General features: G+C 60.5%; 1 protein-coding gene across 11 annotated transcripts in view; it reads right to left on the bottom strand.

Moving 5' to 3' along the window:
- The window catches only part of OSGEP (O-sialoglycoprotein endopeptidase), a 70,894-nt gene that overhangs the window by 28,855 nt on the left and 15,065 nt on the right, over positions 1-26,974 (bottom strand). For 2 of the 11 annotated variants that reach the window (XM_084502133.1, XM_084502131.1), the window contains exons 12-40: positions 26,683-26,817; positions 24,497-24,658; positions 22,691-22,813; positions 20,894-20,998; positions 18,422-18,519; positions 16,614-16,738; positions 16,052-16,161; positions 15,871-15,952; positions 14,723-14,768; positions 13,690-13,807; positions 12,484-12,645; positions 11,749-11,817; positions 11,539-11,663; positions 10,781-10,846; positions 10,549-10,689; positions 8,988-9,161; positions 8,804-8,903; positions 8,036-8,154; positions 7,328-7,444; positions 5,933-6,035; positions 5,675-5,836; positions 3,363-3,586; positions 3,142-3,283; positions 2,599-2,769; positions 2,421-2,513; positions 1,631-1,760; positions 944-1,088; positions 635-801; positions 425-513 (exon numbers count right to left, since the gene is read on the bottom strand). In XM_084502133.1, the coding sequence (XP_084358259.1) occupies positions 425-513; positions 635-801; positions 944-1,088; positions 1,631-1,760; positions 2,421-2,513; positions 2,599-2,769; positions 3,142-3,283; positions 3,363-3,586; positions 5,675-5,836; positions 5,933-6,035; positions 7,328-7,444; positions 8,036-8,154; positions 8,804-8,903; positions 8,988-9,161; positions 10,549-10,689; positions 10,781-10,846; positions 11,539-11,663; positions 11,749-11,817; positions 12,484-12,645; positions 13,690-13,807; positions 14,723-14,768; positions 15,871-15,952; positions 16,052-16,161; positions 16,614-16,738; positions 18,422-18,519; positions 20,894-20,998; positions 22,691-22,813; positions 24,497-24,658; positions 26,683-26,817 (3,603 nt within the window). Of the gene's footprint in view, positions 1-424; positions 514-634; positions 802-943; positions 1,089-1,630; positions 1,761-2,420; positions 2,514-2,598; positions 2,770-3,141; positions 3,284-3,362; positions 3,587-5,674; positions 5,837-5,932; positions 6,036-7,327; positions 7,445-8,035; positions 8,155-8,803; positions 8,904-8,987; positions 9,162-10,548; positions 10,690-10,780; positions 10,847-11,538; positions 11,664-11,748; positions 11,818-12,483; positions 12,646-13,689; positions 13,808-14,722; positions 14,769-15,870; positions 15,953-16,051; positions 16,162-16,613; positions 16,739-18,421; positions 18,520-20,893; positions 20,999-22,690; positions 22,814-24,496; positions 24,659-26,682; positions 26,818-26,974 lie in introns of those variants that run through there. The other 9 variants (XM_084502134.1, XM_084502135.1, XR_014686502.1 and 6 more) reach the window with 9 other exon arrangements.

A 26,974-nucleotide genomic window follows, 5' to 3' on the forward strand; every position in this document is an offset into this window, starting at 1 on the left:
CGCCCCCTGCCTCCAAAACCCCGCCCCCTGCCCCATAGGGACCCATATCAGGAGCCCCGCCCACCTTGTGGCCACGCCCACAACCCCTCAGCCCCGCCCCCTTACCCTTAGCCCCGCCCACAACCCATTAGCCCCGCCCCCTTCCCTGTAGCCCCGCCCCCTGCCCTTATAACCCCGCCCCCTGCCCCATAGGGACCCATATCAGGAGCCCCGCCCACCATTTGGCCACGCCCACCACCCTTAGGCCACGCCCACAACCCATTAGCCCCGCCCCTTTCCCCTAAACCCCGCCCCCTTCCCTTCTAACCCCGCCCCCGCCCCATTCCAGAAGCCCCGCCCCCCCTTGGCCCCGCCCCCTACCCCTTTAAGCCCCTCCCCCGGCCCCTTTAAGCCCCGCCCCCCTCCCCCCGGAGGCCCCGCCCACCAGGAGGCGGGGCAGCAGGGCCAGGCTCTCGGCGGCCCCGCCCTCGAAGCTGCCGTCCAATCGGGGGTCGGCGGCGCGGAGCTCCGCCCCTAGGGAGGGCAGCGATTGGCTGAGGGGCTCCAGGCCACGCCCCCTGCCCCTTAACCCCGCCCCCTGCCCCTAAACCCCGCCCCTTTCCCCTTAAGCCCCGCCCCCTTGCCCCCATCTTACCGGCCAATAGGATCCGGGCTAGCTTGGGCGTGTCGGGGGCGTGGCCCCGGAAGTGACGTCGTGGCCCCGCCCCCAGGAAGGCCCGGGCGGCCTCGGCCAATGGGGAGCTGCCCAGGTGGAGGCGGGCCCCCGGGGCGGCCAATGGGGAGCCGCAGGCCTCCAGGAGCCTGGGAAAAGGGGCGGGGCCACGTCAGGAGGGGGCGTGGCCAAGCAGGAGGGGGCGTGGCCAAGCCGGGAGGGGCGTGGCCGGGTGGGCGTGGCCACGGAGGGACAGGGGGCGGGGCTTAGGGGCGGGGGGCGTGGCCTCACCAGCGCAGGTCCCGGAGCAGGGCCCAATGGGGGGCGGGGCAGGGGGCGGGGCCAGCGGCCGCCGCCGCCTCCGCCCACGTGGGGGTGGCCCCGCCCACTCGCTGCCCCGCCCCCAGCACGGCCAGCAGCTGCCCCTCCCCCAGGCCTGCGGGGAACGACCAAATAAGGGCAACATTACCATATATGGAAAAAAGTATTAAAATATGCAAATTAATATGCAAATTAACCCCGTTTTATGCTAATGAGGTGTTGCCATGGGGGGCTGCTGGATGTCCTTATATGGTAAGGCTTAATTGGCGCCGTATGCTAATGAGCTGCCTGCATAATTACCCATAATGACCATATATGGTAAGATAACATGAATATGCAAATGAGGGTGTTAATTTATGCAAATGAGGTGTCCATATATGGAAGGGGAGGGGGTATATTAGCAGGAAATGCCCATATATGGTGAAGAAGCCCAAATATATGCAAATGAGGGTGACTATAGACAGGATTAAGCCTCCCACTACCATATATGGGAAGGATATGCTAATATATGCAAATGAGATGCCCATATATGGGCATAGACGTTAAATAAACGGTGTTAGATATGCAGATTATGCAAATTTCCCGCCCATATACGGAGCCGTGGCCCCCGTAATCCCACCCTTACGCCCATATAAGGCGCGAGGGGGCGTGTCTCACCGTGGGGGGCGGCGTCGAGGGCGGCCAATGAGAGGGCGAGGGCGGGGCCGTGGCGCTGCTGGAGGCGGAGCAAGAGGCGGCCCAGCAGCCCCGGCAGGGTGGGCGGGGCCGAGGCCAGCGCCTGGGTCACCTGGGGGCGGGGCCAATCCGGTGGGCGTGGCCTCCGGGAGGGGGGCGTGGCCTCGGTGGGCGGGGCCGGGGGCGGGGCTTAGAGGATGGGGTAGGGGTGGGCGGGGAATACGGGGCGGGGGGAGGGGTGGGTGAGGGCGTAATCTGGCATAATCCGGGTGGGCGGGGCCATAGTATGGGTGGGCGGGGTCATAATCTGGGTGGGAGGAGTCTTAATCTGTATGGGCGTGGCCATAATCCGGGTGGGCGGGGTCATAATACGGGGGTAGGGGCCATAATATGGGTGGGCGGGGTCATAATCCGGGTGGGCGGGGTCTTAATTTGTATGGGCGTGGCCATAATCAGGGTGGGCGGGGCCATAATCCGGCTGGGCGGGGTAAAAATCCGGGGGTAGGGGCCATAATATGGGTGGGCGGGGTCTTAATTTGTATGGGCGGGGCCATAATCTGGGTGGGAGGAGTCACAATATGGGTGGGCGGGGCATAATCCGGGTGGGCGGGGTCATAATCCGGGGGTAGGGGCCATAATCCGGGTGGGCGGGGCCATAATCCGGGTGGGCGTGGCCATAATCTGGGCGGAGGGGGGTGCAGGGCTGGGATGCCGGCAAGGGGGCGGGGATTAGGGTGTGGGGGTGGCTTGTAGTGGAGGGGGCGGGGCTTACGTCCTCATGGCGGGCGAAGGCGCCGAGCTCGGCCAATAGGAGCTTGAGGTAGAGCGGCTGCCGGGCCCCGCCCTTGGCCAGCACCCGCCGCACCTAGGGGTGACGTCATCGATGACGTCATCCAGCGGGATTAGCCAATGGGCGGGGCTCCCGGGATTAAGGGGCGTGGCCTACTTACCTGGTCGGGGTCCAGACTCCGCCCACTCCGCTTAAGCTCCGCCTCCAGGAGCCGGGCGCGGTCGCCGGGGGGCAGCGGCCCCAGGGGCAGGTGGTGCCAGGCCCCGCCCACTTCCTCCCAGGGGGCGTGGCCTGGGCGGGGCGTGGGGGCGCTCAGCACCAGGGTCACCCGCTGATTGGATGGGGAAGAAGGGGGCGGGGTCTGGTGATTTGTGGCTCCTCCCCCTTGGATTACGGCCCCGGGATAGCACGGTATGGCCAGATTATGGCCCCGGCCACCCGGATTATGACCCTGCCCACCCATATTATGGCCCCGCCCACCCATATTATGACCCCGCCCACCCGGATTATGGCCCCGCCCACCCGGATTATGGTTCATCCCCCCGGATTATGGCCCCGCCCACCCGGATTATGGCCCCGCCCACCCATATTAAGACCCCGCCCACCCAGATTATGGCCCCCCCACCCATTATATGGCCCCGCCCACCCGGATTATGACCCCTCCCCCCCGGATTACGCCCCCCTTTTAGCCCCGCCCCCTTACCGGCGGCAGCGTGGCGGGCAGCCAATCGCGGCGCGGGGCCCCGCCCTCGTGCAGCGCCCCGGGGTCGTCGACCACTAGGACGAGGCGGAGCCCGCGGGGAGGGGGCGTGGCCAGGAGCGAGAGGAGGCGGAGCCTCAGCGACCTGGGGGCGGGGCCAAAATGAGAGCGGGCGGGGCTACAGGCGAAGGGGGCGGGGCTAGGGGGAGGGGGCGGGGCCTCACCCGTAGCTGGCGCCCTCCAGGGGGGTGTGGCCTTGGTGGGCGTGGCCTCCGGAGTGGGCGTGGCCTCGGAGGCGGGCCAATTGGGCGCAGAGGTGGGCGAGGGCCAATCGGGCGTCGGCTTGGTCGGGCCGCGCCCCCGCGAAGTGATAGGCCGGCAGGCAGCGGGGGCGGGGCCTGCGGGGGGAAGGGGGCGGGGCCTGGCGCAGGGCGCCCACCAGGGCGGCCTATGGGAGGGGAGGGGGAGGGGTTAGGCCACGCCCACTCGGCTTTATAAGGGGGTAGGGCGGGATTATGGCCATATATGGGCGTGGGGTCTGGGTTAACCCGCCCGGAAGCCCCGCCCCTTTGTCCATATATGGTCAACGGGTGGTTATTCCCCACTGAAGCCCCTCCCCTTTGCCCATATAAGGTCACGACCCTCCATATCCCACCTGGAAGCCCCTCCCCTTTGCCCATACATGGTCATTGTCCCACTTCCACTCCCCAGAAGCCCCTCCCCTTTGCCCATATATGGAAATAAACCACTCTAGCTCCCCGGAAGCCCCTCCCCTTTACCCATATATGGAAATCTACTGGCTATTCGTCCCTGGAAGCCCCTCCCCTTTGCCCATATAAGGAAACACACCCTGATAGCTCCCCGGTAGTCCCTCCCCTTTGCCCATATATGGAAATCTCCTGGCTATAGCTCCCCGGAAGCCCCTCCCCTTTGCCCATATAAGGTCACCACCCCCAGAAGCCCCTCCCCTTTGCCCATATATGGAAATCTACTGGCTATAGCTCCCTTTAAGCCCCTCCCCTTTGCCCATATATGGAAAAATTCTGTCCATTACTCCCCGGAAGCCCCTCCCCTTTGCCCATATAAGGTCACGATCCTCCATATCCCACCCGGAAGCCCCTCCCCTTTGCCCATATATGGAAATCTACTGGCTATAGCTCCCCGGAAGCCCCTCCCCTTTGCCCATATATGGTTATCGTCCCACTTCCACTCCCCAGAAGCCCCTCCCCTTTGCCCATATATGGAAATCTCTTGTCTATTGCTCCCAGGAAGCCCCTCCCCTTTGCCCATATAAGGTCACAACCCTCCGTATCCCACCTGGAAGCCCCTCCCCTTTGCCCATATATGGAAATCTCCTGGCTATAGCTCCCTTTAAGCCCCTCCCCTTTGCCTATATATGGCCACCACCCCCCAGAAGCCCCTCCCCTTTGCCCATATATGGAAACAAACCACCCTAGCTCCCCGGGAAGCCCCTCCCCTTTGCCCATATATGGAAATCTCCTGGCTATAGCTCCCCGGAAGCCCCTCCCCTTTGCCCATATAAGGTCACCACCCCCCATATCTCCCCCGGAAGCCCCTCCCCTTTGCCCATATAAGGTCACCACCCCCCAGAAGCCCCTCCCCTTTGCCCATATAAGGTCACCACCCCCCAGAAGCCCCTCCCCTTTGCCCATATAAGGTCACCACCCCCCATATCTCCCCCGGAAGCCCCTCCCCTTTGCCCATATAAGGCCACCACCCCCCGGAAGCCCCTCCCCTTTGCCCATATAAGGTCACCACCCCCCATATCTCCCCCAGAAGCCCCTCCCCTTTGCCCATATATGGCCACCACCCCCCAGAAGCCCCTCCCCTTTGCCCATATATGGCCACCACCCCCCAGAAGCCCCTCCCCTTTGCCCATATAAGGCCACCACCCCCCGGAAGCCCCTCCCCTTTGCCCATATAAGGCCACCACCCCCCAGAAGCCCCTCCCCTTTGCCCATATAAGGCCACCACCCCCCGGAAGCCCCTCCCCTTTGCCCATATAAGGTCACCACCCCCCATATCTCCCCCAGAAGCCCCTCCCCTTTGCCCATATATGGCCACCACCCCCCAGAAGCCCCTCCCCTTTGCCCATATATGGCCACCACCCCCCAGAAGCCCCTCCCCTTTGCCCATATAAGGCCACCACCCCCCGGAAGCCCCTCCCCTTTGCCCATATAAGGTCACCACCCCCCAGAAGCCCCTCCCCTTTGCCCATATAAGGTCACCACCCCCCGGAAGCCCCTCCCCTTTGCCCATATAAGGTCACCACCCCCCATAACTCCCCCAGAAGCCCCTCCCCTTTGCCCATATAAGGTCACCACCCCCCAGAAGCCCCTCCCCTTTGCCCATATAAGGTCACCACCCCCCATATCTCCCCCGGAAGCCCCTCCCCTTTGCCCATATATGGAAATCTCCTGGCTATAGTTCCCTTTAAGCCCCTCCCCTTTGCCCATATAAGGTCACCGCCCCCCGGAAGCCCCTCCCCTTTGCCCATATATGGCGGCGGGCCCACCAGGAAGACGGTGCGGCCGTCGCCGGGCTCCCCGGTGACCAGCAGGCGGCTGCGGCGGCCATCTTGGATGGCGGCGGCCGTGGCGGCCACCAGGCGCTGCCGGGCGCTGCCGGCGGCCATCTTGGCGGCCAGGAAGGCCTCCTGCAGGGAGGGCGGGGGGCCCTGGCGGGAAAAAAAAGGAAGGGGGCGGGGCCTCGCTGATGACCTCACCGCCGGCAGGAAGTGACGTCACGGGGCTCGGGCGATGACGTCACGCACCTGCAGGAAGTGACGCTGCAGCAGGGCCCAGACGTCGGCCACCACGCGGTCCACGAAGGCCTCCAGGCCCCGCGGCTCCCCGGCCTCCCAGCGGCACCCGTAGCTAGGGGGGGGGACACAAAGGGGGCCTTGGGGACCCTATAGGGCCTTGGGGACCCCATAGGGGCTTGGGGGACCCCATAGGGGCTTGGGGGACCAATGGGGGCTTGGGGAAGCCAATGGGATCTTGGGAAACCCAACGGGGTCTTGGGGAAGCCAATGGGGTCTTGGCGAACCCTATAGGGTCTTGGTGAACCCTATGGGGTCTTGGGGACACAAGGGGGCGTTGGGGACCCTATAGGGCCTTGGGGACCCCATAGGGGCTTGGGGGACCCCATAGGGGCTTGGGGGACCAATGGGGGCTTGGGGAACCCAATGGGATCTTGGGAAACCCTATAGGGTCTTGGCGAACCCTATGGGGTCTTGGGGACCCCAAAGGGGCTTGGGGACCCCATAGGGGCTTGGGGGACCCCATAGGGGCTTGGGGGACCAATGGGGGCTTGGGGAAGCCAATGGGATCTTGGGAAACCCAACGGGGTCTTGGGAAAGCCAATGGGATGTTGAGGAACCCAATGGGGTCTTGGGGGACCAATGGGGTTTTGGGGACCCTATAGGGGCTTGGGGGACCCCATAGGGGCTTGGGGGACCAATGGGGGCTTGGGGAAGCCAACGGGGTCTTGGGGAAGCCAATGGGGTCTTGGTGAACCCTATAGGGTCTTGGTGAACCCTATGGGGTCTTGGGGACCCCAAAGGGGCTTGGGGGACCAATGGGGTCTTGGGAAAGCCAATGGGGTCTTGGCGAACCCTATAGGGTCTTGGTGAACCCTATGGGGTCTTGGGGACACAATGGGGTCTTGGGGACACAAGGGGACGTTGGGGACCCTATAGGGCCTTGGGGACCCCATAGGGGCTTGGGGACCCCATAGGGGCTTGGGGGACCCCATAGGGGCTTGGGGGACCAATGGGGGCTTGGGGAACCCAACGGGGTCTTGGGAAAGCCAATGGGGTCTTGGCGAACCCTATAGGGTCTTGGTGAACCCTATGGGGTCTTGGGGACACAAGGGGGCGTTGGGGACCCTACAGGGGCTTGGGGGACCCCATAGGGACTTGGGGACCCCATAGGGGCTTGGGGGACCAATGGGGGCTTGGGAGACCCCATAGGATCTCGGAACAGCCAATAGGATCTCGAGGAACCCCGTAGGGTCTTGGCGACCCCATTGGGCCATCGAGGACCCCGCAGACCCCATAGGGCATCAGGGCCCCCCCGAGGACGTCACGGCCCCCCTGATGACGTCACCGCCCCCCGATGACGTCACCGCCCCCGTGATGACGTCACCGCCCCCTTGATGACGTCACCTCCTGACAGCCGCCACCCCGGGGTGCTCCTTAAGCTCCGCCTTCAGCGCCGCCATCATGGCCGCCGCCTCCGCCGACTCCGCCCCGTAGTCGCCCCGCCGGTCCTCGGGCACCTCCCTGCGCCCCCATTGGCTGGTTCAGGCCACGCCCCCTCCCTCCGGGCCACGCCCCCTTCCCCGGGATTAACCACGCCCCCCCCCGCGCGGTTGGTGGCCGTGCCCCATTAGGGTGGTGGCCACGCCCCCTGGTTGGTGGCCACGCCCCTTTAGGTGGTGGCCACGCCCCCTCTGTGGCGACCACGCCCCTCTAAGGTGATGGCCACGCCCCCTAGGTGGTGTCCACGCCCTCTGAGGTGGTGGCCACGCCCCCTGGGTGCTGGCCACGCCCCCTTTGGGTGGTGACCATGCCCCTTTTGGGTGATGGCCACGCCCCCAGGGTGGTGGCCACGCCCCCTTCGGGGAGACCACGCCCCTTTGTGGTAACCATGGCCCCTTTTGGGTGACCACGCCCCTTTGGGTTGGTGGCCACGCCCCCTGTATGGTGACCACACCCCCTAGGTGGTGGCCACGCCCCCTGGGTGCTGGACACGCCCCCTTGGTGGTGGCCACGCCCCCTGGGTGGTGGCTCCGCCCCTTTCGGTGTCCAGGCCCCCCGGTTTTGGCCCCTCCCCTTTCTGACAGTGGCCCCGCCCCCCGTCCCCGCCCTTACCGGAGGAAGGCGGGGTCTCGCATGTAAATGAGGGCGGGGGCGGGGCCGTGGGCGGGGCTCCAGCGCTGGAGGAAGGTGCGCAGCTCCAGCTCCGTCACCGAGCGCCCGGGGGGCAGGCCCTGGACAGGAGAAATTGGGGCGAAATCAGGGGAAAATGGGGTCAGTGGGGGCAATGGGGACCCAATGGGGGCAATGGGGACCCAATGGGGTCAATGGGGTCAATGGGGAGCCAATGGGGTCAATGGGGTCAATGGGGACCCAATGGGGACAATGGGGACATAATGGGGACAATGGGGACCCAATGGGGTCAATGGGGACCCAATGGGGTCAATGGGGAGCCAATGGGGTCAATGGGGACCCAATGGGGTCAATGGGGAGCCAATGGGGTCAATGGGGAGCCAATGGGGTCAATGGGGACAATGGGGACATAATGGGGTCAATGGGGACCCAATGGGGACCCAATGGGGAAAATGGGGACATAATGGGGACATAATGGGGTCAATGGGGTCAATGGGGACAATGGGGACCCAATGGGGTCAATGGGGACCCAATGGGGTCAATGGGGAGCCAATGGGAAGCCAATGGGGTCAATGGGGACCCAACGGGGTCAACGGGGACAATGAAGACCCAACGGGGACCCAGTTGGGACCCAATGGGGACAAGGGGGACAACAGGGACCCAACGGGGGCCAACGGGGACAATGGGGACCCAATAGGGTCAACAGGGACCCAACGGGGACCCAACGGGCACCCTTGGGTGCCCCCTCACCGCGGGCGGCGTGCCGGCGCCGCGCTGGCCGTAGCGCTCGCCCAGCACCCCCAGCAGCACGTCGCTGCGCGCCACCTCCTCCAGGCACAGCTCCTGCCTCCTGCGGGGGGGGGGGGGGTGAGCACCCATGGGTGCTCCCCTCCCCCCCCCCCCCTATCTTTGACCTCTTGACCCCTGGGCTGACCTCTGGGGGTCGGGGGCGGCCACCCCCCAGCGCAGGTCGACCTCTTGCAGGCCCAGACCCCGAGGGGCCGCCAGCGCCCGCAGCCGGGGCAGCGCCGCCCGCACCAGGGCGTCTCGCTCCGCCCCCAGATCCCGGAAGGTCGACGACACGAAGAGGCGGACGCAACGCCATTGGCTGGCCGAGGGGAGAGGGGCGGGATCACGGGGGAGGCGCCGGGAGAGCTTGCCGGGGCGCGGGTCTCACCCAATCCCCACAGATCCCGCCAGATCCCCACCAGATCCCAGCAGATCCCATCAGAACTGCTCGCATCCTCCATAATATCCCACCAGATCCCACCAGATCCCACCAGATCCCACCGGAGCCCCTCAGATCCCACTGGATCCCAGCAGATTCCGCAAGATCCCCCGTAATATCCCACCAGATCCCACCAGAACCCTTCGGATCCCATCAGATCCCATCAGATTCCCCATCATATCCCACCAGATCCCACCAGATTGCACCGGAACCCATCAGATTGCCCATAATATCCCACCAGATCCCACCCGAACCCCTCAGATCCCACCGGATCCCACCAGATCCCATCAGATCCCCCATAATATCCCACTGGATCCTGCCCGAACCCGTTGGATCGCTCTGGATCCCACCAGATCTCACAAGATCCCCACCAGATCCCCCATAATGTCCCACCAGGCCCCACCAGAACCCTTTGGATCCCACCGGATCCCACCAGATCCCATCAGACCCCATCAGACCCCCCTAATATCCCAGCAGATCCCATCAGAACTGCTAAGATCCTCCATCATATCCCACCAGATCCCACCAGATCCCACAGGAACCCATCAGATTGCCCATAATATCCCAGCAGATCGCACCAGAACCCTGCAGATCCCACTGGATCCCACCAGATCCCCCCATAACACCTCACTGGATCCCACCTGAACCCCTCGGATCCCACTGGATCCCACCAGATCCCGTAAGGTCTGTCCCACTCCCTCCCAATCCCCACAGATCCCACCGGATCCCCACTGGATCCTGCTGGATCCCACATGTACCCAACAGGATCCCTCACCACATCCCAGCAGAACCTGTCAGATCCCTCCAGATCCCACCAGGCACCACGAGATCCCCCCAGATCCCCCTCACGCCCCACCAGATCCCACCAGATCCCATGGGACCCTGGACCCCCCGCCTCACCAGAGACAGATCCCTTTGCTTTCTGATCCCAGTAGATCCCAGTTCAACCCCCACTATCCCAGTAGACCCTGACAGATCCCAGTGGATCCCTCCCAGATGCTCCCAGTAGATCCCAGTTCAATCCCAGTGCCCAAGTAAACCCCAACAGACCCCAGCAGATCCCAGCAGACCCCAACAGACCCCAGTAGACCCCAACAGATCCCAGTTGATCCCACTGGGTCCCAGTAGATCCAATCGGGTCCCAGTGGATCCCAGTATGCCCCAGTAGATCCCAGTATGCCCCAGTAGACCCCCACCCCCCGAAGACCCCCCCGGGATCCCCTTGATACCCCCCCTCCCCCGGGATCGAGTGGATCCCCGGCCTCACCTGATCAAGGGGGGCGGAGGGGGCGGGGCCTCGCCGGTGGGCGGGGCCGGGGGCGGGGCCGGGGGCGGGGCCAGGCCGTAGCGGGCGGGGGCGGCCTCGACGTAGGCCAGGATCTGGGAGGCGTCGCCCTCGGCCACCAGCCTGGGGGGGCGGGGCCAGGTCAAAAGGGGGCGTGGCTTAACGAGGCCACGCCCCCCCTCCCTCGATAAGCTCCGCCCCCTTCCCGGCTCACCTGAGCACCGATTCGTTGAAGCCGGCCAATGTCAGCGTGTCGCTGCGCCAGGGGGGCCAATGGAGGCTGGGGGCGAGGGGGCGGGGCTTAAGGGGAGGGGGCGTGGCCTACAGAGTGGGCGTGGCCTACCTAGGGGGCGTGGCCTAGGAATGGGCGTGGCCTGGGGAGGGGCGTGGTATAATGAGGGGGCGTGGTATATCGAGGGGCGGGATTTGGAGAAAAGGGGGCGTGGCTTAATAAGAAGCGGGCGTGGCCTCGTAAGGGGGCGTGGCCGTTAATGGGCGGGGCCTGGTGGGAGGGGCGGGGCCTAAAGAGAAGTGGGCGTGGCCTATAAGGGGCAAGGAAGGGGTGCGGCTCGATAAGAAGGGGGCGTGGCTTAGTGGGAGGGGGCGTGGCCTGGCAAAAGGGGGCGTGGCTTAGCGGGGTGTGGTCAGGGACCAATCAGAGGGGGTGGTGGGGAGGGGGCGTGGCCTGGTTAAAAGGGGGCGTGGCCAATTGCAAAGGGAGGGGCGTGTGTTAAACCAGGGGAGGGCACGGGAAGGGGGCGTGGCTTAATGGGGAAGGGGCGTGGCTTAATGAAGGGGCGTGGCTTGATGAAATGGGCGGGGCTATGGAGAGGGGTGTGGCTTGAGGAGAAAGGGGCGTGGCCACGGGGTCTTATAAGGAGAGGGGCAACAGAACAAGGGGCATGGCTTGGGTATTGGGGGCGTGGCTTGGGTATTGGGGGCGTGGCTTCGCGGGGAGGGGGCGTGGCTTACTCGAAGGGGCGTGGCGTGACGTTGATGACGCGGCAGGGGCGGGGCTGGCGGCTGCGCAGGCAGAGCAGCGCCTCATTGGCTGCCGGCAGATCGGGGGCGGGGCTTAGGATGAGGAGGGTGGAGACCTGGGGGGAGGGGAGGGGGCGTGGTCAGAGCCAGGAGTGGGCGTGGCCTCGGTGGGGGGCGTGGCTTAAAAGGGGGCGTGGCCACCTCCTCGCCGCTCTCCACCAGCTCCCAAATGGCCTCGACGGTCGCCGACGAGTCCGAAGGGGGCGTGGCCTAAAAGGGGGCGTGGCCACGAGTGGGCGTGGCCACAGAGAAGGGCGTGGTCACTCGGTGGGCGTGGAAACGAGTGGGCGTGGCCACAACGAGCCCCGCCCCTTCGTTTAACCCCGCCCATTTAGGTTAATCCCAGCCGTAGCCTTTACGTTAGCCCCGCCCCTTTCCCTTTAGCCCCGCCCCTTTCCCTTTAGCCCCGCCCCTTCCATTTAACCACGCCTCTTTTAAGCCCCGCCCCCGCTCCCTTCCGTTTTAGCCCCGCCCCCTCCCCGTACCCCCTCCCTTAAGCCCCGCCCCTTCCCTTAAGCCCCGCCCCTTTCCCATTAGCCCCGCCCCTTCCATTTAGCCCCGCCCCTTTGCATTAGCCCCGCCTCTTCCTTAAGCCCCGCCCCCTCCAACACCCCAATTTAGCCCCTCCCCTCCCTTTAGCCCCTCCCCACCCCCTTAAGCCCCGCCCCCTTAAGCCCCGCCCCCTTAATCCCTCCCTTAAGCCCCTCCCCCTCCCTTAAGACCCGCCCCTCCCTTTAAGCCCCGCCCCTCCCTTAAGCCCCACCCCCCTTTAGCCCCACCCCTTCGCCCCTCCCACCCCGAGACCCCTCCCTCCAAGCCCCGCCCCCTTTAAGCCCCTCCCCTTTAAGCCCCGCCCCCTTGAGGCCCCGCCCCCACCTGCAGGCTCCGCCTCAGGGCCCTGGCGGCTCCCAGCAGCCCCCCGGGGCCCGGAGGGGGCGGGGCCTGGCTCTGGCCCCGCCCACAGATCAGCAGACGCCCCGCCCCTTCCGGGGACAGGCCCCGCCCCAGCAGGGCCAGCAGGGCCGCCGCCTCCTGCGCCTAATTAGGGGGTCATTAGGGGGTAATTAGGGGGTTAATTAGGGTAATTAAGGGTTATTCAGGGTAATTAAGGGTTAATTAGCTTAATTAGGGCTTAATTAAGCTTCCCCAGCCCCAAATCCTCCTTTTTTCCACCCAAATCCCCCCGGAAACCCCTCCCCAACCCCTCCCCGACCCCAAAACCCCCCCGACCCTATAACGACCCCATAAGTCCCTATAGCCCCTATAGGGCCCTATAACCCCTTATAATGCCCCGATACCTTCCCCAGCCCCAAATTCCCCATTTTTCTCCCCAAATCCCCTTTTTTTCCCCCCAAACCCCCTCCCCGCCCCCTCCCCGACCCCACAACCCCCCCGACCCTATAACGCCCCCCTCCGGCCCTATAAGTCCCTATAACCCCTATATGGCCCTATAACGCCCCGATACCTTCCCCAGCCCCAAATTCCCCATTTTTCCACCCAAATCCCTCCCTTTTCTCCCCAAATCCCCCCAGAACCCCCTCCCTGACCCCACAACCCCCCGACCCTATAACGACCCCATAACATCCTATATGGCCCTATATGGCCCTATATCGCCCGTATTTCTTCAGTGGCCCCATAACCCTTATTTTTCCCCCCAAATCCCCTTTTTTTCCCCCAAAACCCCCTCCCCGCCCCCTCCCCGACCCCACAACCCCCCCGGCCCTATAACGCCCCCCTCCGGCCCTATAAGTCCCTATAGCCCCTATATGGCCCTATAACGCCCCGATACCTTCCCCAGCCCCAAATCCCCTTTTTTTCCCCCCAAATCCTCCCGGAACCCCCTCCCCGCCCCCTCCCCGACCCCATAACCCCCCAACCCCATACCGACCCCCTACGACCCTATAACGCCCTATAAGTCCCTATAACCCCTATATGGCCCTATAACGCCCCGATACCTTCTCCAGCCCCAAATTCCCCATTTTTCCACCCAAATCAGCCCGGATCCCCCTCCCCGCCCCCTCCCCGACCCCACAACCCCCCCGACCCTATAACGACCCCATAAGTCCCTATATGGCCCCGTACCCGTGGGGTGCCCCCGGGGCGCAGCAGGAGGTGGGCGCCGTGGGGCAGGGGGGGCAGGCGGGCGGCGGCCACGCGGGCGGCCTCGGACAGGGCCCCCAGCAGCTGGGGGGGGGCGGGGCTAAGGGTAATTAGCGGGGGGCGTTAATTAATTAATTAGGGGGCGGTAATTAGTTAGGGGGCAGGGCCCCATATGGCCCCGTAAGGCCTCATAGGGCCCCATGGGGCCGGGGTTGATTATAGGGGGGGACCCAGGGGTTGGCCCCAGTAATTAATCCCCGTTAATTAATCCCCGTTAATTAATCCTCGTTAATTAATCCCCGTTAATTAACGCCGTTAATTAACACCATTAACACCATTAGTTATCTTCCATTAATTAATCCCTTTTAATAGAACCACATTGACCCCATTAATTAACACTGTTAATTGACCCCATTAATTAATCCCCATTAACTAATTCCCGTTAATTAACGCCAGTAATTAACACCATTAATTAACCCCCATTAATTAATCCTTATTAATAGAACCCCATTAATTGACCCCATTACTTAACTCCAGATAATTAACCCCTATTAATAGAACCCCATTAATTGACCCTATTAATTGACCCCCCATTAATTAACCCCATAAATTGCCACCCACACATTTCTCCCCGTTAATTAATCCCCATTAATTAACCCCCACTAATTAACCCCATTAATTTATCCCCCATTAATAACCCCTACATATTTCCCCCATTAATTAACCTTCCATTAATTAACCTCCCATTAATTAACCTCCCATTAATTAATCCTCCCCCATTAATCCTCCCCAATTAATCCTCCCCAATTAATCACCCCAATTAATCACCCCCAATTAATTAACCCCAATTAACCAACGCCATTAATTACCCCATTATAAACCCAACCCCCTCCCCCTTAATCCCCCTTAATCCCAATTAATCCCCATTAATTACCCCATTAATCACCCCATTAATCCCCCAATTAACCCCCCCGGTTCGTTACCCCGCTAATTAACGGCCCCGTTAATTACTCACCGGCTCCGTCTCCTCCGCAGCTGGCGGCCCCGCCCACGGGGGACGCCTGGGGGGGGAATTGGGGCAAATTTGGGGGATTTTGGGGGTATTATGGGGTCGTAAAGATATGGGATTATGGGATTGGGTTATGGGATTATGGGGTTGGGATTATGGGATTATGGGATTATAGGATTATGGGATTGGGTTATGGGATTATGGGATTGGTATTATGGGATTATGGGATTAGGAGATTGGATTATGGGATTATGGGATTGGGATTATGGGATTATGGGATTGGGTTATGGGATTATGGGGTTGTAGGGTTGGGAAATGGGATTATGGGATTGGGATTATGGGGCTATGGGGTTGGGCTATGGGATTATGGGATTGTCCTATGGGATTATGGGGTTATAGGGTTGGGATATGGGATTATGGGGCTGAATTATGGGATTATGGGGTCAAAGGGTTGGGATATGGCATTATGGGGTTGGGTCTTTGGGGTTATGGGGCTGGGTTTTGGGATTATGGGGTTGGGCTATGGGATTATGGGGTTGGGATATGGGATTATGAGGTTATAGGGATGGGAAACGGGATTATGGGGTTGGGCTATGGGATTATGGGGTTGGGCTATGGGATTATGGGGTTATAGGGATGGGAAATGGGATTATGGGGTTGATCTATGGGATTATGGGGTTGGGCTATGGGATTATGGGGTTGTAGTATGGGATTATGGGGTTGTCCTATGGGATTATGAGGTTATAGGGATGGGAAACGGGATTATGGGGTTGGGCTATGGGATTATGGGGTTGGGCTATGGGATTATGGGGTTGTAGTATGGGGTTATGGGGTTGAGCTATGGGATTATGGGGTTGAACTATGGGATTATGGGGTTATAGGGATGGGAAATGGGATTATGGGGTTGATCTATGGGATTATGGGGTTGAGCTATGGGATTATGGGGTTGGGCTACGGGATTATGGGATTGAGCTATGGGATTATGGGGTTAAGATATGGGATTATGGGGTTGTAGTATAGGATTATGGGGTTGTCCTATGGGATTATGAGGTTATAGGGATGGGAAACGGGATTATGGGGTTGGGCTATGGGATTATGGGGTTGTCCTATGGGATTATGGGGTCGCGGGGTCCCGACCAATCAGAAAGCCTCACCCGCCTCAGGCTCCGCCCCCATCAGCGCCTCCAGCGCCCGCAGGAACTGGGAGGGGGGCACCCGGCTCCGCCCCACGGCCTCCTGCCCGACCCCAAAAGCGGGGTCACAGCGGGGTCAGGGCCCCCCGACCCCGTTAATCCCGACCCCGTTAATCCCGGCCCCGTAATCCCGGCCCCTTACCGGGTTGCGGAGCCTTCCCACGATGCTTTGCAGCGTCCGGGGCCGCAGCCCCGCCCTCAGCACGCCCCGCAGGTTGCGTAATAGGGCCAGCATCGGGACCGCCCCCGCGGCTGGGGTCAAAGGTTATGGGGTCAATGGGGTCAACGGGGTCAAGGGGGGCAATGGGGTCAATGGGGTCAATGGGGTCATTGGGGTCAATGGGGTTATGGGGTCAATGGGGTCAATGGGGTCAATGGGGTTAATGGGGTCAAGGGGGTCATTGGGGTCAATGGGGTCAATGGGGTCAATGGGGTCAATGGGGTCAATGGGGTCAATGGGGTCAATGGCGTCAATGGGGTCAAAGGGGATTAATAGGGTCAATGGGGTCAAGGGGGTCAATGGGGTCAATGGGGTCAATGGGGTCAATGGGGTCAGTGGGGTCATTGGGGTCAAGGGGGTCAATGGGGTCAACGGGGATTAATGGGGTCAATGGGGTCAAGGGAGCTTAATAGGGTCAATAGGGTCAATGGGGTCAATGGGGTCAAGGGGGCCAATGGGGTCAGGGGTCGGGGTCGTCACCGACCAATCAGGCGCTCCCAGGTGTCCCTGCGGGGGACGCGGGCCCTGCCCCCGGCGCTCAGGGCCCGGTCCCAGGTGAGGGGCGGGGCCAGGCGGGGGCGGGGCCTCGAGGGGTCGCAGCCGGGGGGCCTGGGGTCAGAGGTCACCGCGGGGTCAGCCCCGACCCCATAAATCCCAACCGTCCCCAAAACGTCCCCAAAAGACCCCAAAGACCCCAAAAGACCCCAAATACCCCCAAAAGACCCCAAAAAAAGACAAAATCCCAAAAAGTCCCCAAAAACCCCAAAAGACCCCAAATACCCCAAAAGACCCCAAAGATCCCAAAAGACCCTAAAAGCCCCCAAAGACCCCCAAAAGACCCCAAAAGACCCCAAAAACCCAAAGAACCCCAAAACCCCAAATGACCCCAAATGTCCCCAAGGACCCCAAAGTCCCAAAAGACCCCCAAAACCCTAAAACCCCCGAAAACCCCAAAAGACCCTAAAGACCCCAAAGACCCCAAAAGACCCCAAAACCCAAAAATCCCCTAAAACCCCAAAAGACCCCAAAGACCCCAAAAGATCCCAAAGCCCCCAAATGTCCCCAAACACCCCAACGCCCCCAAAGCCCCCCAAGACCCCCAAGACCCCAAAAGCCCCAAAAAGACCCCAAATACCCCAAAATCCTAAAGACCCCAAAAGACCCCAAAGACCCCAAAAGACCCCAAAAGACCCCAAAATCCCCTAAAACCCCAAAAGACCCCAAAGACCCCAAAAGATCCCCAAAACCCCAAATATCCCGAAACACCCCAACGACCCCAATACCCCCCAAGACCCCCCAGACCCCAAAAGCCCCAAAAACCCCTGAAATGACCCCAAAAAGCCCAAAATCCTAAAGACCCCAAACACCCTACAAAAGCCCTAAAACCCCAAAAAGACCCAAAGCCCCCAAAAGACCCCAAAAGATCCCCAAAACCCCAAATGTCCCCAAACACCCCAACGCCCCCCAAGCCCCCCAAGACCCCCATGACCCCAAAAGCCCCAAAAAGCCCCGAAATGACCCCAAAATCCTAAAGACCCCAAAAGACCCCAAAGACCCCAAAAGACCCCAAAAGACCCCAAAATCCCCTAAAACCCCAAAAGACCCCAAAGACCCCAAAAGATCCCAAAACCCCCAAATGTCCCCAAACACCCCAACGCCCCCAAAGCCCCCCAAGACCCCCAAGACCTCAAAAGCCCCAAAAACCCCTGAAATGACCCCAAAAAACCCAAAATCCTAAAGACCCCAAACACCCTACAAAAGCCCTAAAACCCCAAAAAGACCCAAAGACCCCAAAAGACCCCAAAAGATCCCCAAAACCCCAAATGTCCCCAAACACCCCAACGCCCCCAAAGCCCCCCAAGACCCCCATGACCCCAAAAGCCCCAAAAAGCCCCGAAATGACCCCAAAATCCTAAAGACCCCAAAAGACCCCAAAAGACCCCAAAAGACCCAAAATCCCCTAAAACCCCAAAAGACCCCAAAGACCCCAAAAGATCCCCAAAACCCCAAATGTCCCCAAACACCCCAACGACCCCAATACCCCCCAAGACCCCCCAGACCCCAAAAGCCCCAAAAAGCCCCGAAATGACCCCAAAATCCTAAAGACCCCAAAAGACCCCAAAAGACCCCAAAAGACCCCAAATCCCCTAATACCCCGAAAAGACCGAAAGACCCCAAAAGATCCCCAAAGCCCCCAAATGTCCCCAAACACCCCAACGCCCCCAAAGCCCCCCAAGACCCCCCAGACCCCAAAAGCCCCAAAAAGCCCCGAAATGACCCCAAAAAGGCCACCTGCGGCCCAGCAGCGCCCCCACGTGCTGGGCGGGCTCCCGGATGTGCAGGCGCCGAACCAGCGAGCGCAGCGAGAAGAGAGACGGGGGCAGGGGGGGCTGCGGGGACACGCGACCCCAAAAGGGACCCCAAAAGGGTCACGGGACCCCAAAAGGGTCACAGGACCCCAAAAGAGACCCCAGGAACCCAATAGGACCCCGGAATCCCAAAAGGGACACGTGACCCCAAAAGGGACCCCAAGAACCTAAAAGGACACCAAGACCCTAAAAGGGACCCCAAAAGGGTCACAGGACCCCAAAAGAGACCCCAGAACCCAAAGGGAGCCCAGGATCCTAAAAGGGACCCCAAGAACCCAAAAGGGACCCCAAGAACCCAAAAGGGACCCCAAGAACCCAAAAGGACACCAAGACCCTAAAAGGGACCCTAAAAGGGTCACGGGACCCCAAAGGGACCCAGGACCCTAAAAGGGACCCCAAAAGGGGCACGGGACCCCAAAGGGACCGCGGGACCCCAAAAGGGTCACAGGACCCCAAAAGAGACCCCAGGAACCCAATAGGACCCCGGAATCCCAAAAGGGACACGTGACCCCAAAAGGGACCCCAAGAACCTAAAAGGACACCAAGACCCTAAAAGGGACCCCAAAAGGGTCACAGGACCCCAAAAGAGACCCCAGAACCCAAAGGGAGCCCAGGATCCTAAAAGGGACCCCAAGAACCCAAAAGGGACCCCAAGAACCCAAAAGGGACCCCAAGAACCCAAAAGGACACCAAGACCCTAAAAGGGACCCTAAAAGGGTCACGGGACCCCAAAGGGACCCAGGACCCTAAAAGGGACCCCAAAAGGGGCACGGGACCCCAAAGGGACCGCGGGACCCCAAAAGGGTCACAGGACCCCAAAAGAGACCCCAGGAACCCAATAGGACCCCGGAATCCCAAAAGGGACACGTGACCCCAAAAGGGACCCCAAGAACCTAAAAGGACACCAAGACCCTAAAAGGGACCCCAAAAGGGTCACGGGACCCCAAAGGGACCCCAGGACCCCAAAAGGGTCACAGGACCCCAAAAGGACCCCAATAACCCCAAAGGGACCCCAATGACCCCAAATGTCCTCAACGACCCCAAAAGGACCCCAACAACCCCAAAGGGACCCCAACGACCCCAAAAGGACCCCAATGACCCCAAAGGGACCCCAATGACCCCAAAGGGACCCCATTGACCCCAAATGTCCCCAACGACCCCAAAAGGACCCCAACGACCCCAAAGGGACCCCAATGACCCCAAAAGGACCCCAATGACCCCAAATGTCCCCAACGACCCCAAAGGGACCCCAACAACCCCAAAAGGTCCCCAGTGACCCCAAAGGGACCCCAACGACCCCAAATGTCCCCAACGACCCCAAAAGGACCCCGCTGACCCCAAAGGGACCCCAACGACCCCAAAGGGACCCCAATGACCCCAAAAGGACCCCAATGACCCCAAAGGGACCCCAATGACCCCAAAAGGACCCCAACAACCCCAAAAGGTCCCCAGTGACCCCAAATGTTCCCAACAACCCCAAATGTCCCCAATGACCCCAAAGGGACCCCGCTGACCCCAAATGTCCCCAACGACCCCAAAAGGACCCCGCTGACCCCAAAAGGACCCCAACGACCCCAAAGGGACCCCAACGACCCCAAAAGGACCCCAATGACCCCAAATGTCCCCAACGACCCTAAAAGGACCCCAATGACCCCAAAAGGACCCCAATAACCCCAAAGGGACCCCAACGACCCCAAAAGGACTCAACGACCCCATAAGGACCCCACTGACCCCAAATGTCCCCAACGACCCCAAAAGGACCCCGCTGACCCCAAAGGGACCCCAACGACCCCAAAAGGACCCCACTGACCCCAAAAGTACCCCAACGACCCCAAAAGGACCCAACGACCCCAAAGGGACCCCGCTGACCCCAAATGTCCCCAACGACCCCAAAGGGACCCCAACGACCCCAAAGGGACCCCAATGACCCCAAATGTCCCCAACGACCCCAAAAGGACCCCAACGACCCCAAAAGGACCCCAACGACCCCAAATGTCCCCAACGACCCCAAAAGGACCCCGCTGACCCCAAAAGGACCCAACGACCCCAAAGGGACCCCGATGACCCCAAATGTCCCCAACGACCCCAAAAGGACCCCGCTGACCCCAAAGGGACCCCAACGACCCCAAAAGGACCCCAACGACCCCAAAAGGACCCAATGACCCCAAATGTCCCCAACGACCCCAAAAGGACCCCGCTGACCCCAAATGTCCCCAACGACCCCAAAAGGACCCCGCTGACCCCAAAAGGACCCCAACGACCCCAAAAGGACCCCAATGACCCCAAAGGGACCCCAACGACCCCAAAAGGACCCCAACGACCCCAAAAGGACCCAATGACCCCAAATGTCCCCAACGACCCCAAAAGGACCCCGCTGACCCCGCTGTCCCCTCACCTTCTCCGCCGTCCCCCGTTGGGGTCTTCGGGGCCGCTGGGATTGGGATTGGGATTGGGATTGGGATTGGGGTCGGCTCCGGCCCCGTCCCCGTCCCCGGGGGCGCTGTGGGGTCACAAATGGGGTCAAAAAGGGGGAAATGGGGTCAAAAAGGGGGAAATGGGGACAAAAAGGGGGAAATGGGGACAAAAAGGGGAAAATGGGGCAAAAAAGGGACCAACAGGGCCGTAATAGGGCCAATGGGGCCATAAAGGGGCTAATAGGGCCAAGAAGGGGCTAATAGGGCTGTAAAGTGGCTAATAGGGCCGTTATAGGGCTAATAGGGCCATAAAGGGCTAATAGGGCCGTAATAGGGCCAATGGGGTCAAAATGGGACTAATAGGGCCGTAATAGGGCCAATAGGGCCATAAAGGGGCTAATAGGGCTGTAATAGGGCCAATAGGGCCATAAAGGGCTAATAGGGCCGTAATAGGGCCAATAGGGCCATAAAGGGGCTAATAGGGCTGTAATAGGGCCAATAGGGACAAAAGGGGCTAATAGGGCCAAGAAGGGGCTAATAGGGCCGTAATAGGGCTAATGGGGTCAAAATGGGGCTAATAGGGCCAAGAAGGGGCTAATAGGGCCGTAATAGGGCCAATAGGGCCGTAATAGGGCTAATAGGGCCATAATGGGCCAATAGGGCCAAGAAAGGGCTAATAGGGCTGTAATAGGGCCAATAGGGCCGTAATAGGGCCAATAGGGCCATAAAGGGCTAATAGGGCCATAAGGGGTTAATAGGGCCATAAGGGGTTAATAGGGCCATAAGGGGTTAATAGGGCCATAATAGGGCTAATAGGGCCGTAATAGGGCTAATAGGGCCAAGAAGGGGCTAATAGGGCCATAATAGGGCCAATAGGGCCATAAAGGGCTAATAGGGCCAAGAAGGGGCTAATAGGGCCATAAGGGGCTAATAGGGCCATAAAGGGGCTAATAGGGCCATAAGGGGTTAATAGGGCCATAAGGGGTTAATAGGGCCATAATAGGGCCAATAGGGCCATAAACGGGCTAATAGGGCCATAATAGGGCTAATAGGGCCATAAAGGGCTAATAGGGCTGTAATAGGGCTAATAGGGCTAAGAAGGGCTAATAGGGCCATAATAGGGCCAATAGGGCCATAAGGGGCTAATAGGGCTGTAATAGGGCCAATAGGGCCATAAGGGGCTAATAGGGCCGTAATAGGGCCAATAGGGCCATAAAGGGCTAATAGGGCCATAATAGGGCCAATAGGGCCGTAATAGGGCCAATAGGACCAAAAAGGGGCTAACAGGGCCGTAATAGGGCTAATAGGGCCATAAGGGGCTAATAGGGCCGTAATGGGCCAATAGGGACAAAAGGGGCTAATAGGGCCAAGAAGGGGCTAATAGGGCCGTAATAGGGCTAATGGGGTCAAAATGGGGCTAATAGGGTCAAGAAGGGTCTAATAGGGCCGTAATAGGGCCAATAGGGCCATAAAGGGCTAATAGGGCCGTAATAGGGGTAATGGGGTCAAAATGGGGCTAATAGGGTCAAGAAGGGGCTAATAGGGCCAAGAAGGGGCTAATAGGGCCATAATAGGGCCAATACGGCCGTAATAGGGCTAATAGGGCTGTAAGGGGCTAATAGGGCCATAATAGGGCTAATAGGGCCATAAAGGGCTAATAGGGCCGTAATAGGGCTAATGGGGTCAAAATGGGGCTAATAGGGCCAAGAAGGGGCTAATAGGGCCAAGAAGGGGCTAATAGGGCCGTAATAGGGCCAATAGGGCCGGGGGGCGCTCACCTTGCCGGGCCGGCCCCGGTACTTGCCCAGTTGGTGGGGGTCGAAGGCGGCGAAGGCGGCGGCCAGCGCGTCCCGAAGGGCCCGCGGCAACGGGGCCAGCACCCCCGGGTCCGGGGCCAGGCTCTGCGGGGACACCGGGAACTTGGTGGCCACCACCGGGCTCTTGGTGGCCACTCCGACCTCGGTGGCCACCACCAGGCTCTTGGTGGCCACTCTGACCTTGGTGGCCACCACGAGGACCTTGGTGGCCATTCCGACCTCGGTGGCCACCACGAGGACTTTGGTGGCCACTTTGACCTTGGTGGCCACCAGGAGGATCTTGGTGGCCACTCTGACCTTGGTGGCCACCATGAGGACTTTGGTGGCCATTCCAACCTTGGTGGCCACCCCGATGACCTCAGTGGCCACTCTGACCTTGGTGGCCACCCCGATGACCTCAGTGGCCACTCTGACCTTGGTGGCCACCACGAGGACCTTGGTGGCCATTTCAACCTCGGTGGCCACCACCAGGCTCTTGGTGGCCACTCCGACCTCGGTGGCCACCACAAGGATCTTGGTGGCCATTCCGACCTCGGTGGCCACCACAAAGACCTCGGTGGCCACCATGAGGACCTTGGTGGCCACTCCGACCTTGGTGGCCACCATGAGGACCTTGGTGGCCACCACGAGGATCTTGGTGGCCACTCTGACCTTGGTGGCCACCAGGAGGATCTTGGTGGCCATTCCGACCTTGGTGGCCACCATGAAGATCATGGTGGCCACTCCGACCTCGGTGGCCACCACCAGGCTCTTGGTGGCCATTTTGATCTCGGTGGCCACCACAAGGACCTTGGTGGCCATTTTGACCTCGGTGGCCACCAGGAGGATCTTGGTGGCCACCACGAGGACCTCGGTGGCCATTTCGACCTCGGTGGCCACTCTGACCTTGGTGGCCACCACCAGGCTCTTGGTGGCCATTCCAACCTTGGTGGCCACCCCGATGACCTCAGTGGCCACTCTGACCTTGGTGGCCACCACGAGGACTTTGGTGGCCACTCCGACCTCGGTGGCCACCAAGGTCTTCAAGGTCTTCATTCCAACCTCGGTGGCCACCACCAGGCTCTTGGTGGCCATTCCGACCTCAGTGGCCACCCCGATGACCTCAGTGGCCACTCTGACCTTGGTGGCCACCACCAGGCTCTTGGTGGCCACTCCGACCTCGGTGGCCACCACCAGGCTCTTGGTGGCCACTCCAACCTTGGTGGCCACCATGAGGATCTTGGTGGCCATTTCAACCTCGGTGGCCACCACCAGGCTCTTGGTGGCCACTCCGACCTTGGTGGCCACCACGAGGACCTTGGTGACCACTCTGACCTTGGTGGCCACCACGAGGACCTTGGTGGCCACTTTGACCTTGGTGGCCACCACAAGGACCTCGGTGGCCATTCCAACCTCGGTGGCCACCAGAAGGATCTTGGTGGCCACTCCAACCTCGGTGGCCACCAGGAGGACTTTGGTGGCCATTTTGACCTCGGTGGCCACCACCAGCCTCTTAGTGGCCACTGTGACCTTGGTGGCCACCAGGAGGACCTTGGTGGCCACTCTGACCTTGGTGGCCACCCCGATGACCTCAGTGGCCACTCTGACCTTGGTGGCCACCACAAGGACCTTGGTGGCCACTGTGACCTTGGTGGCCACCAGGAGGACTTTGGTGGCCACCCCACCCTCGGTGGCCACCAGGAGCACTTTGGTGGCCACCCCGCCCCCGGCTGGCCACCAGGTCAACCCCGGTGGCCAGCGGGCGCGGCCCTGGGGGGCGGGGCCTACCTGGAAGAGGCGGGGCACGGCCAGCCAATCGGAGGGCAGCAGGGTGACGGCGCCCAGGAAGTGACGTAGGTGGGGGCGGGACCAAGGCGACCCCGCGGCCAGGGCCAGCAGCAGGGAGGCCACCGAGCGCAACCCCAAATCCCGGCGGGCAAATAGGGCCACCTATGGGGTTATGGGGTCAATGGGGTCAGGGGGGTTATGGGGTCAATGGGGTCAATGGGGTCAATGGGGTTAATGGGGTCAAGGGGGTCAATGGGGTCAATGGGGTCAATGGGGTCAAGGGGGTCAATGGGGTTAATGGGGTCAAGGGGGTCAATGGGGTCAATGGGGTTAATGGGGTCAATGGGGTCAATGGGGTCAATGGGGTCAATGGGGTTAATGGGGTCAATGGGGTCAATGGGGTTAATGGGGTTAATGGGGTTAATGGGTTAATGGGGTCAATGGGGTTAATGGGGTTAATGGGGTCAAGGGGGTTAATGGGGTCAATGGGGTTAATGGGGTCAATGGGGTTAATGGGGTCAAGGGGGTCAAGGGGGTCAATGGGGTCAAGGGAGATTAATAGGGTCAAGGGAGGTCAACAGGGTCAATGGGGTCAATGGGGTCACAGTGGGGTCAATAGGGTCAATAGGGTCAACGGGGTCAATGACAACGGGTACAATGGGGTCTATGGGGTCAGTGGGGTCAGTAGGGTCAATGGGGTCAATGACAATGAGGTCAATGGGGTCTATGGGGTCTATGGGGTCAATAGGGTCAACGGGGTCAATGGGGTCTATGATAACGGGTACAATGGGGTCAATGGGGTCAATGGGGTCAATAGGGTCAATAGGGTCAATAGGGTCAACGGGGTCAATGACAATGGGGACAAGGAAGGTAATAGGGTCTATAGGGTCAATAGGGTCTATAGGGTCAATAGGGTCAACGGGGTCAACGGGGTCTATGATAACGGGTACAATGGGATCAATGGGGTCAATAGGGTCAATAGGGTCAATGGGGTCAATGGGGTCAATGGGGTCAATGGGGTCAATGACAGTGGGGACAAGGAAGGTAATAGGGTCAATAGGGTCAATAGGGTTAACGGGGTCAAAGGGGTCAACGACAACGGGTACAATGGGGTCTATGGGGTCAATGGGGTCAATGGGGTCAATAGGGTCAACGGGGTCAATGACAATGGGAACAAGGAAGGTAATAGGGTCTATAGGGTCAATAGGGTCTATAGGGTCTATAGGGTCAATAGGGTTAACGGGGTCAACGGGGTCAACGACAACGGGTACAATGGGGTCAATGGGGTCAGTGGGGTCAATGGGGTCAATGGGGTCAATGACAGTGGGGACAAGGAAGGTAATAGGGTCAATAGGGTCAATAGGGTCAATAGGGTCTATAGGGTCTATAGGGTCTATAGGGTCAACAGGGTTAATGGGGTTAATGGGGTCAACTACAACAGGTACAATGGGGTCAATGGGGTCAGTGGGGTCAATGGGGTCAATGGGGTCAATGACAGTGGGGACAAGGAAGGTAATAGGGTCAATAGGGTCAATAGGGTCTATAGGGTCTATAGGGTCAATAGGGTTAATGGGGTTAATGGGGTCAATGCCAACAGGTACAATGGGGTCTATGGGGTCAATGGGGTCAATGGGGTCTATGGGGTCAGTGGGGTCAGTGGGGTCAATGGGGTCAATGGGATCAATGGCAATGGGTGCAGTAGGATCAATAGGGTCAATAGGATCAATAGGGTCAATAGGTTTAATAGGGTTAATGGGGTCAATGGGGACAATGACAATGGGAACAAGGAAGGTAATAGGGTCAGTAGGGTCTATGGGGTCAATAGGGTCAATAGGGTCACAGTGGGGTCACAATGGGGTCAATGGGGTCTATGGGGTCAATGGGGACAATAGGATGAATAGGGTCAACGACAATGGGTACAATGGGGTCTATGGGGTCAATGGGGTCAATGGGGTCAGTGGGGTCAATGGGGTCAATGACAATGGGGACAAGGAAGGTAATAGGGTCAATAGGGTCAATAGGGTCAATAGGGTCTATAGGGTCAATAGGGTTAACGGGGTCAACGGGGTCAACGACAACGGGTACAATGGGGTCAGTGGGGTCAATGGGGTCAATGGGGTCAATGGGGTCACAGTGGGGTCACAGTGGGGTCACAGTGGGGTGATTTGGGGTCGGGGGGGCCTCACCTTGAGGGGGAAGCGGGGGTCGTGCGGGGCCAGGCGGGCGCAGAGGTGGCGCAGGCGCTGCCGCAGGGGGGCCCCGGGGCGCTCGGGGTCGGCGCCGGGCACCAGGGCGCAGCACACGGCGGCCACCAGCTCCAGCTGGGGACATCGGGGGACATTTGGGGACATTTGGGGACACCAGGGGACACTTCGGGACATTTGGGGACATTTCAGGACATTTCGGGACACTTGGGGACATTGGGGACATTTGGGGGCAATGGGGACATTTGGGGACGTTTGGGGACATTTGGGGACA

Source organism: Aythya ferina (genome assembly GCF_964211825.1).
Source record: "Aythya ferina genome assembly, chromosome: 36".
Taxonomy (NCBI): domain Eukaryota; kingdom Metazoa; phylum Chordata; class Aves; order Anseriformes; family Anatidae; genus Aythya; species Aythya ferina.